The 11240-nt window shown below is 48.7% G+C and overlaps 1 protein-coding gene across 1 annotated transcript; it reads left to right on the top strand.

Annotated features, from left to right (window-relative positions):
• Nucleotides 1-3245: 3245 nt before the first annotated feature.
• Nucleotides 3246-10947, top strand: PROKR2 (prokineticin receptor 2; the record flags this gene model as incomplete). Its single annotated transcript, XM_082645523.1, has 2 exons — nucleotides 3246-3723; nucleotides 10251-10947. The coding sequence occupies exons 1-2, from the start codon at nucleotides 3266-3268 to the stop codon at nucleotides 10945-10947; spliced, it is 1155 nt and encodes a 384-aa protein (XP_082501649.1). The 5' UTR covers nucleotides 3246-3265.
• Between the last annotated feature and the right edge of the window lie 293 nt (nucleotides 10948-11240).

The raw sequence follows: 11240 nt of genomic DNA, 5'->3' as shown, positions 1-11240 counted from the left end.
AAGACAGGAGGAGGCCCAACTGGGATGGTCTTTGAATGACCAAGGACTTTGGCAGTTGTGGACATCTCAGGTTTTAGTGAGGACTTCGGGATCGAAGCTTTGAGCAGGGTAAGCTGCCCCCGATCCCCAGATTCCTCCCGGGGGTCTCCTCCCCCATAACCCTAAAGTCCCACTCTGCACTCGCAGGAGTATCCCGAGCACCAGCTCCCGGAACGATGGAATGCACCCTGGGCTTCTCCAGAAGGAGTCACTGTGTAGCAGGAGCGGACGCTGTCACTGGACTCCCTGGAAGACAGGATCCTCGGATCCTCGGATCCTTCACTGGCGACCCCCTTGGGGCGCTACCTAAGGGTGCAGAGGGCCTCGCGGGTTCTTCGGAATCGCATTATCTAAAAGGCCAAATTTAAATTAGCTAGCTAGTGGGAAGCAGCTGCATAGCACGGGGAGGTCAGCTCGGTGCTTTGTGACAGGGTGGGGTAGGGAGGGTAGGAGGGAGACGCAAGAGGGAGGGGATATGGGCATGTATATATATATGTATAGCTGATTCACTTTGTTATAAAGCAGAAACTAACACACCATTATAAAGCAGTTATACTCCAATAAAGATGTTTAAAAAAAATAAAAGGCTACTGCGTTCCATTCACACGGGGGTACGGAGGGCTCAGAAACTCTCTAGAGGGACCCACCCGCGCCAAGGAGGCTAGAGCTCCATGCGTCCGGCGCCCGGGGAGCACCAGTTGCAGGAGCCGAGTGCCCACCCTTCTCCTCCGCGCAGAGACAGGCGGGGACCCCGGGGCGGAGCCCAGCGCGGGGCGGGCGCACTCGGCCGCGCCCCAGAAGCCGGGAAGAGCTTCGCGGGCGGAGCGCCAACTCTAGCGGGAACCAGGAGACCACGACTCGCCTGGGAAGGGCGCTGAGCGAGGAAGAAAGAGGAACACCTCCTACGCAGCGCAAGTGCGGGTCCCCGAGGCCGCCAGGGGGACGGGGAAGCGTGGAAGCCCGTAGGTGCAGAGCTCCGCGCAGTCCCGGGGCTCCAGTGGCCGGGTGGGGGGCGTCGCCCGGGCTGAGGGCTCCGATGCCCACTTCGTTCTCTGGGGTCTTCGGGCCGCTTTGCCTGCTGCCGCCCTAGGGCTGCGCCCTGGCTGGCTCGCACTAGAGGAGTGGGTGCCGGCAGATGACCGGGCCGGGGACCGTAGGCTGGGACTGAGCAGTGAGGCCGCAGACCGAGGGAGCCAGTGGGTGGGCGGGCGCCAAACTGCAGGGGAGGGCGTGGGCGGGGGGCACCCTCGGGAAGGTGAGCAGGGAAAGGGAGGTGTCTCTGGGAAAATTCCCGTTCACCGTCTCCTCCCTCCACCCCCAGTTTTCTTCCCGCCCGGAGATCCCACAGGCTTTGCTTCTCGAGCTTAAATTTCCGACGATTCCCGCCCCTGCCGGGGCAGCGCCTCCGGGAACCGCGCGGCCGTGCCGGGTGGTTAATAAGGGAGAGGAAGGACGGGGATCTTGGAGAGGGCTGGTCAAGGGCAGGGAGTGCATCCAGCGGTAACGGGGAGGGGACCAGCTCCAGCCCGGGCGCCCGCTGTCTCCTAGCGGGTCCCGGGACCGAAGAGCAGTCGAACGTAGAAGCCGACAGGGCGCAACTCCCGCTTCTCCATCTCAGACGGAGCAGTGTCTGTGGGGGTTGGGGTCTCGCGTGAAACGGAGAGGCGTCCCAAAAAGAGGACGCCCCCAGCTGCGGTTTTGAGCCTCCCCTGGGGTACATAGTAGGCAGGCGCGCCGCAGGTTGGAGTGTCCCCGCAACCCTGCGACTGCTGTCCCTTCCGGGAGCAGTTTCTGTCCTTCGTTCTCCCTCTCTTCTCACAGGGCTGGGCCAAACCTACTGTCCAGTTTGGTCCACTTCTTGCTTCCAGCATCCCACAGCCCCCACACTTGGAGTCCTTTCCAGGTGTGCTAAGAGGTGGGGGAAGGTGGGTTCATGGCTGGATGGCCGGGAACCCCATTCCGCAGGTGCTGGATCTGGGTTATTTTTCCAGTCCGTCAGACACAGCGAACCCAATAGTGCCCAATCTCCTGAGGGCTCAGTACTTCAGAGACTTTATTTCCTCCCCCGCGGGCATCTGGAGGCACCAAGAATGTAGAGGACTTAGGCCATAAGAGACAGGTCAGCCCTCAGGCCCTCCTGGGTCCTCACTGACACTCCCCCCACCCCCCTTGGGGGGCTGTTTTCAGTTAAGCGAGGTCTTGGAGCAGCCACCACTTTCAGAGGACACAGACTTTGGTGACAAGATGTGGTACCTCCCAATCAAGGCTGATTCTGGAAGGGGGGCTGGGGGCCTGGTGAAGGGATAGCTCAAAAGAGGGGAGACAGGGAAGAGAAGCAAACAGAGGACTTCTTTCTAGAGCGGCCCAGCAGCGCAGCAGGAGAATTCCCTCCCACCCACAGGCCCCTCCACCTGCAGAGTCCTGGTCAGGATCCTCATTCATTCCTTCAGCAGATTCCTATCCAGCTCCTACTCTGTGCCAGGCCCTGGGCTAGGCAACAGGAATTTGGTTTACGGGAAAACTGGGATTCAGAGAGCATAAATCACTGGCCCAAGTTGACTCAGCCTGTCCATGTGAAAATGGTGATTTCCAAGTCTGTGGACTGGCCAGGACAGAGGGAGCAGTCCCTGCTTTGGAGGAAGGACCCTGCTGTATCGCCCTCCTCTGGCTTCATTGTCCCTGGCCAACAGCTGGCACAATGTTGTGACTGCCATAGAGTCCTGGGCCAGCTGCCTGAGCAGCTGGGAAAAACTTACAGAAGACCCCTGTGGGGGCTGCTGTGGGGAGGGGGACTGGACAGTCAAACTGGTCCTGGTCCCTGGACAAAGGGCAAAGATACACATTCTCCTTGGGTGTCTCTGGGGAGTCCAATCCATCCCATGCTCAGTCCCTCTCGACAGCCAAACAGCCAATAGAGGGTTTCCCAATTTCCGGAACTCATGTGTCCTCCCCTCTGTGCCATGGGTAGTTCTGTCTGTGGGTTCTAACCCACTGTGTCTGGTTGGCCTATACCTGGGGGGACTCTGGGAGGATGCTACCAGGTGTTCTCCTATATTTTATCAACTGGTTGTGTCTCCTTCCAGGATCCATGATGGCGTCTTGATTCCCCACAGATGTGGGCAGGGTGCTAGGATCTCTGACCTCATGAAAGCAGAGGGTCTGGACCCCCAGCTCACAGTACTCAGACGCAGAGACTCCTGCATACCACTCACTGGCAAGCTTCACCATGACAGCCCAGAATGGAAACACTAGTTTTGCAACCAACTTCAGTATACCCCAAGACCATGCCTCCTCCCTCCCCTTCAACTTCAGTTATGGTGATTACGACCTCCCTCTAGATGAGGATGAGGATATGACCAAGACTCACACCTTCTTTGCAGCCAAGATTATTATCGGGGTAGCACTTGTGGGCATCATGCTGATTTGTGGCATTGGCAACTTTGTCTTTATCACTGCCCTTGCCCGCTATAAGAAGCTGCGCAACCTCACCAACCTGCTCATTGCTAACCTGGCCATCTCCGACTTCCTGGTGGCCATTGTCTGCTGCCCCTTCGAGATGGACTACTATGTGGTGCGCCAGCTCTCCTGGGAGCACGGCCATGTGCTCTGTGCCTCTGTCAACTACCTGCGTACCGTCTCACTCTACGTCTCCACCAATGCCCTGCTGGCCATCGCTATCGACAGGTGAGGATATTGGGTAGGGGTAAAGATGGAGGTGGCCCAGGTTGCCTCTTTCCTCACTTCAGTTTTAAAAGTTGGCATTACTCCAGATTCAAATGCGTGCCCATCTATCGAGGCAAAAGGAGACTTGGTTACTCCAGTTGTGGCTCATGTTGTCCCAAATGTGGACAAGAGTGAGGCTCCTGAGCCTCCCAGCTCTGGGCCATGCCCCCATACACCACATCTGCTTCAGATACAGGAATGTCATATAACCATGAACCTCACCAAACACAAAAGCAAAAGCAGCAAGTTTAGGCAGGTTACTACTTAGAAGCCACATTAACTAGGTTAGCCAGGGCAGCTTCCAGTCAAGATAGCATGTGTGAAGTTTTTCCTGTAACCACTACCCAAATCAAGATATAGAACATTTCCATCCCCTAGAAAGTTTCCTTGTGCCCCTTACCAGTCATTCCTCCCACCCCAGGCAACCACTGATCTGATTTCTAGCGTCATAGTTTAGTTTTACCTATTTTTTAACTTTGTAAAAATGGAACCATACAGTGTGTACTCTTGTTTTTGGTGACTTTGTGGCAGAGCTGATTTTAAAATAAGATTACAGGGTTCAGTTGCAAAAAAGAGGGAAGGACATTCTTGCCTTTCTTTTTTGCATATATCCATGTGCTTATTTGCATATATTTGCATGAGATGTTCTGTAAGTCCTTGATCTATTGTAAATTTATAAAGTAAAATTTCTAATAGCAGCTTCAGACAAATCTGACACATGTTTTATTTATGTAAATAGCTGTAGGCAAGCACTGGACTACCAGTGGCTCTGTTTGAGGAGGGCAATTTGTGTCACATCTTCTTGGTCTAACATTGTGAGTTATGCTCATTTTGAGATGTGTTTTTAATCATCTTTTTCCCTTTTATCTCCTTTCAACTCCAGTTTTTCCCTCATTCTCAGCGCTATTTAGGTCTGTGGTCCTTTTTAATCAACCCAGTGATTATTTTTCATTTATGATAATATAATACACATACAGGTATAAGAGGCATCTTCCTTTTTATAACTTAATTCCTGCAAGAAAAAACAATTTTGTTATCACAACTCTGAGGCTCGTAAGCCCTGAACCCAGTGTTTATGAAACTTACCTATCAACAAAATGCACAAAATTCCCCAGGGGAAATGATACAAAGTATGTTTGGTACAATGGTACAAAGTCAGGTTCCTGGGCCCCTACTGAATGGGAATCCCCTGGGCTAGGGCCTAGGCATCTATATTTTACCCAATCCCTGAATGATTCTGATGCTTACTCAAGTGAGTTACCACTGTTCTCATCACCTTTGTTCCATTGAAACCTTTGTCTTCCTAATGTAGTTGTGGGGTTTTTCTTTCTTTCTCTTTCTTTCTTTCTTTCCTTTTCTTCCTTCCTTTCTTTCTTTTCTTTCTTTTTTCCTTCTTTTCTTTCTTTCTTTCCTTTTCTTCCTTCCTTTCTTTCTTTTCTTTCTTTTTTCCTTCTTTTCTTTCTTTCTTTCCTTTTCTTCCTTCCTTTCTTTCTTTTCTTTCTTTCTTCCTTCTTTTCTTTCTTTCTTTCCTTTTCTTCCTTCCTTCCTTTCTTTCTTTCTATCTTTTCTTTCTTTCTTTCTTCCTTCCTTCCTTCCTTTCTTTCTTTCTTTCCTTTTCTTCCTTTCTTTCTTTCTTTCCTTTTCTTTCTTTCTTTCTTTCTTTCTTTTCGTTCTTTCTTTCTTCCTTCCTTTCTTTTTTCTTTCTTTCTTTCTTTTTTTCTTTCTTCCTTCCTTTCTTTTTTCTTTCTTTCTTTCTTTCTTTTTTTCTTCCTTTCTTTCTTTCTTTCTTTCTTCTTTCTTTTTCTTTCTCTCTTTTGTAACATGGGAGATTCTCAGGAAGCAACCATTCTTTTACAATACAGAGTGGTTCCTTTTCCACCCCAAACCAGCTCTGCCTCAGTCAGCTTCCAGCTCTGTCAGCAGTTCCACCATCTCCCAGTCACCCAAGCAGGAGATAATACCATCATCCTTTTCCTTTCTCCCTGTTCTACTGCCACCCACACACCCCTACACCAGGTGCAGCCCTACACCAGGTCCTGGCAATAGTCCCTCCGGCTTCATCTCTTGGCAAGTCATGGCTGGACCATCATAAAGCTCCTCTAACTTGTCTCTTCACCCCTTCAGGAGCCCCTGACTTTCCCTTGAAATCTATAGTCATCCATATTAAGCATCAGAATATCACCACTGAAGAGTCTTTCTAATATATCTCATTCCTTACAAAACCTCCAAAAGTTTCAATGCCTATAGAACACATGCCAAATCCTGAGTCTAGCACCCCAGAGTCTTTGTAATCTGATGCCAATCTGTCTTTTAATCTCATGCTGTGTCTGGGGACACAGACGGTCTTTTCCAAAGGACACTGTGTTTTAAGCGTAATAACCACTTCTATCTTCATGTTTCCATAGTGCTTAGCGAAGAGCTTCAAACCTGTGCCTTAGCTTAGTTTACCCCTAAAATAGACCCTGAGACAAGGATTCATGTGCAGGTAGCCCTCAGTAAGCACCTATAGGGAGATAGGAAATGAGGCAGGCAAGGGAAGGCAGTCAATACAAGCTGTGTTATTGAACAAGTTTCCACTGTGCACAACTGATGCTTATTCCTGCCACAGAACTCTTGGAGCTGGTGTAGATCACACTTCAGAGTTCTCCCAGGAGTGAGAGGTGGGAGGGAACTAGGATATTTATACACCAACGCTCATAAGTCATTTGTGAGGGCCACTCTGGAAATTCTGTGCAAGTTACCAAGAGGACTCTGGAAGCCAGAGAAGGCCTTCCAACAAAGAAATGCAGGTGTTAGCAGGTGGCAGTGGACAGGCATGCAGTGAAGTGATAAAAGCAAAGGGATAATAGAGGGGCACCAACAGCATCTGCTACAACCTGGTAGATCCACAGGTTGCTGGGTTCTACTGTGTGCCCAACCTATGCGTATGGAAACATAAAGTAGTAGAAGACACAGTCTTTGACCTCAGGGAGATTTTCTTCCACACAAAAACTAGAATAATCTAGTGATAAGTGAAGAGTAACTCAGAGAAAGACAGATGATTATGTTAGTGATGCAGTCTGGGAATGCTTCATGAGGAAGGTGTTGCAATTCAAGTTTGCTATTCTGACCACTTCCTATTCACCCCATTGATGAACGCAGGACTCTCCAGCACAAATAGTAGTAGATAACTGAACACACAACACCTGAAACTAGAACAATGAGGGTGAAAGCACTTGGTTGGTCTCATATACTGCCAGCCCAGGGGAGGAGAACACTGCACACCAGGCAGGGTCACGTGGGAGCTGTGCTTGGGAATAGAATGAACCAGCAGGGGATGTGAGCAGCAGGGTCTATAGTGACAAGAGGCTGAGGTGACCCTTGGCTCCCATGGGGGGATGTGATTGACTTGTTTGAATGATTTTGCCAACTGGCAGGGAGGTGAAACCCATTAGGTTGAGGATTGGGGGTGCAGCTATTCCCACTGATAGAGGAACTAGCAGGACAAGAGCCTTTCTCACTGGGTGGAGGGGTATATCTGGTGAAAACAAAGGAACCCACAGCTAGGCTTTTGGGGGCCTGTAGATGTCAAAGCAGCATATGGAATTTCAGCCCTTACAATCCAGGACCCTAATAAATAAATAGCACCCCTCTTTCTCACTCAGTTTCAGACAAACTGAAAAACAAGGCAAAATGATGAGAAAGATGGATGATGGCCAAACTCTCACTTTTGCTGAGATGACACTAATATTAAATAATGGGCTTGTATCTGTAGTCATGGGGACCACATCCTACTCAGAATTAGACAAACCTGCAAACCCTGACACAGGCAGCAGCAGAAGAGCAAGGTTCATGTGCAGAGGGCCTAGAAGGGATGATATTTAAGTCATAGAGAACCCAGAAAAAGAGTGTTGACCTCAAGAAGCACACATCCAAGCAGATAGATGGCAACAAAGACTTTGCAGATATCCCTCTTGCCAATGAATGAGTCATGGGAAAAGATGGGTTTAAACAAAGTATTATAGCTTCCACCATGCTTTATGTGCCTTTACCTTCTCAAATAGAATCTTTCAAAAAGCCTGCAAGGTTGTCTGTAAAGTTATTTTTATCTCCCTTTCACAGATGAAGAAACTAAGTCCCAGGAGCATAAGTGATTTATTCAAGAATTTAGGTACACAGCTGAAATCCAGGGCTTCTGAATAATACCTAGGTCAGTGTTCTTTATTTTATTATTTAGCTGATGACAACTGAATTTTGGAGCATCCTATAGGATAAGGAATTAGAATTTAGGAGTTCACAACAGATTAAGCAGGGCTGTGGAAGTTCTCTTTGGCATTGGTTACTGAGATACTTTTCATGCAAGAACCAGACTGAGAGAGTTATTAAGTCTTGAATTAGTTCTGCATTATCTAAGGACTTTGGACTCAGTATGATAGGCAGAATAATGACGCCCCCAAGATATCCACATCCTAATCCCCAGAATACGTTATGCCTAAAGGGAATTAAGATAGCAGATGGAATTAAGGTTGCTAATTAGCTGATCATAAAATAAGGACATGAGACTGGATTATCCAGGTGGGCCCAGTGTAATCACAAAGGTCCTTAGATGTGCAAGAGGGAAGCAGAAAAGTCAGTGTCAGAGTGATGTGTTGTGGGAAGGGCTTGACTGGTCACTGGTGGCTTTGAACATGAAAGGGGCCCCTTAGCCAAGGAATGCAGGCAGCCCTAGACAAGAAACAAATGAGATTTTCCCCTCAGAGCCTCCAGAAAGGAACACAGTCCTACCAACACCTTGATTTTAGCCCAGTAAGACACATGTCAGACTTCTGACCTCCAAAACTGTAAGATAATTAATTTGTGTTGTTTAAGCCACTGAGTTTGTGGTAATTTGTTATAGCAGCAACAGGAAGCTGATACACTCAGTACCACAGAGAAACGGTGATTGTGAGATGTCCCTGCCCCAGTGAAGGATTGGCTAGCCCATTTGTCCCAATCTCCAGCCCTGTGAGCCTTGTGCTACCCAGGCAAGTCATGCAGGTTAACTTGGAAAATCTGGGTCCCATGGATGGGTGAAGAACTCCAGTAAGCACTGCTCATTAATATATACAGCTAGGGTGCAGCCAATGGTTGGGATGAGATGCAACTTTATCTCATGTCTTCAGAAAGCTGCAAGCTGGGGAGAGCCAGGCTGCCATGAGATCTCCTAATTGAAGTCTATAGAGTCAGAGCTGCCAGTGGGCAAGGGGAAGGCAAGAGCCAATAAAACAATCTCATGACAGACATATTGCAAGGGACAGACAGAAATAACATGGCAGAAGGCCTTCTTGGTCAAGTCAGAAACTTGGAAAGGTGACCAAAGGGTCTAGTTACAATAGAAGGGTAAATTGGATAGAATTTCTAAGGGTGGCTTCCTGCTCTTGGTCGTAACCTGACTCAAGCTCCAGGTAAGAGGTACATATTCATTTCCAAGGTTATATTGTTTCTTGACATGACATGAGGGGTACCTCATGCCTCTTTTCTTCCTCCACCTTCCTCCACCACCTCTTCCTCCACCTTCCTCCACCACCTCTTCCTCTCACTCCATAAAATGCACAGGAATGATTCCAGGGCACTAAATTACCGAAATAGGTGTTGTTAGGTTTTTCTGGAAAGAAGGTATCCAACCTACACAAATGAGCTCATTTCCCACTAAGGGCTCCAACCTCTTTCCCAGGCAGCAGTGCTCATTGGAAAGAGCAGGATAAAAGTTTTATGCTGTGTGCTGCTTTATGGTGTCAAGGCAACTTTACACACCTTCTCATCTGAGCTTGAGACAGCCCAGGGAGGTGGGTGTAAAAGTTCTGTATCAGGAGCCTGGATTCTGTTCCCTGCACCAAGTGAGCTTGGGCAAGTCATTTACATCTCACTAGATTCCTCAGATTCTACCCCTAGTCAGCTCCTGCTCTGTAATGCGGGATGACACCTGAGGGGAGGAGAGAGAAATTCCTAGTCCACAGCTCTTCTTTCACCTCTACACCAGAATATATTTGGATTGAAGAGTTTTGAAAGAATTATGTTCTTAGGCAGAATGGCAAGCTGGAAAGCCAAGGTGGTATCCATAGGACTTATAATCATGATAGGCCACATGTACATGCCACACCTAGTACATGCCAAGCATTTCACAAACATTATAATATTTAATATTCACAGCAGCCCTGCAAGGTAGGTGTCATTTTATTTCATGTTACATTTGAGGAAATGAATCTCAGAGAGACTGAGTGATTCACTCCAGCCAAGATTTATTCTGTCTGTTTGACCCAAATCCTATGCTGTTTACACTAAATCACTCCTCTCCTCCAAATGCCAAATGATGTCGCTAAAATAAGATGAAGCACGTTGATGCTGGAAAATAGGTACGTGGGGAGTCATTGTGCCATTTTGTCTGCTACTGTGGGTATTTGGGTTAGCTAAAAAACAATAATGATTACAAGCACACACCATTATTACTGATAGCTTCCCTCCCCCACCAGATATCTCGCTATCGTTCACCCCTTGAAACCACGGATGAATTATCAAACAGCCTCCTTCCTGATTGCTTTGGTCTGGATGGTATCCATTCTCATCGCCATCCCATCAGCCTACTTCACAACGGAAACCGTCCTCTTCATTGTCAAACGCCAGGAAAAGATCTTCTGCGGCCAGATCTGGCCAGTGGACCAGCAGCTCTACTATAAATCCTACTTCCTCTTCATCTTCGGCATCGAGTTCCTGGGCCCGGTGGTCACAATGACCCTGTGCTACGCCAGGATCTCCCGGGAGCTCTGGTTCAAGGCGGTCCCTGGTTTCCAGACGGAACAGATCCGGAAGCGGCTGCGCTGCCGCCGGAAGACGGTGCTGGTGCTCATGTGCATCCTCACGGCCTACGTGCTGTGCTGGGCGCCTTTCTACGGCTTCACCATCGTGCGCGACTTCTTCCCCACCGTATTCGTGAAGGAGAAGCACTACCTCACAGCCTTTTACGTCGTCGAGTGCATCGCCATGAGCAACAGCATGATCAACACCATTTGCTTCGTGGCCGTCAAGAACAACACCATGAAGTACTTCAAGAAGATGCTGCTGCTCCACTGGCGGCCCTCCCATGGCGGGAGCAAGTCCAGCGCTGACCATGACCTCAAAACCAGAGGCCTGCTGGCCACGGAAGAGGTGGATTGTATCAGGCTGAAGTGACCCACTGGTGTTTCATAATTGAAAACCCAAAAGCCAGTACTTGGAGCACAATTCACCAATAACCAAGTTCACAGGCTGCTTGGGGAAAGGGCAACTGTGTTCACACCTCACTGCTCTCAAGGAGCTGGATGCTTCTGGAGTCATAAAATGCGATGCAACTAGACACAAACCACAGCAGCTGACACTTACTGATACCTGCTCAACACCTACTGTGTGCACAACCACAACAGTGAGATTAGATAAGGGCAACAGGAGCTGACATTTACTGATTACCTACTGTGCAAAAATATTTA

Source organism: Mesoplodon mirus (assembly GCF_964341445.2).
Source record: "Mesoplodon mirus genome assembly, chromosome: 15".
Classification (NCBI taxonomy): Eukaryota; Metazoa; Chordata; class Mammalia; order Artiodactyla; family Ziphiidae; genus Mesoplodon; species Mesoplodon mirus.
This window is presented reverse-complemented; position numbering and strand designations above follow the sequence as displayed.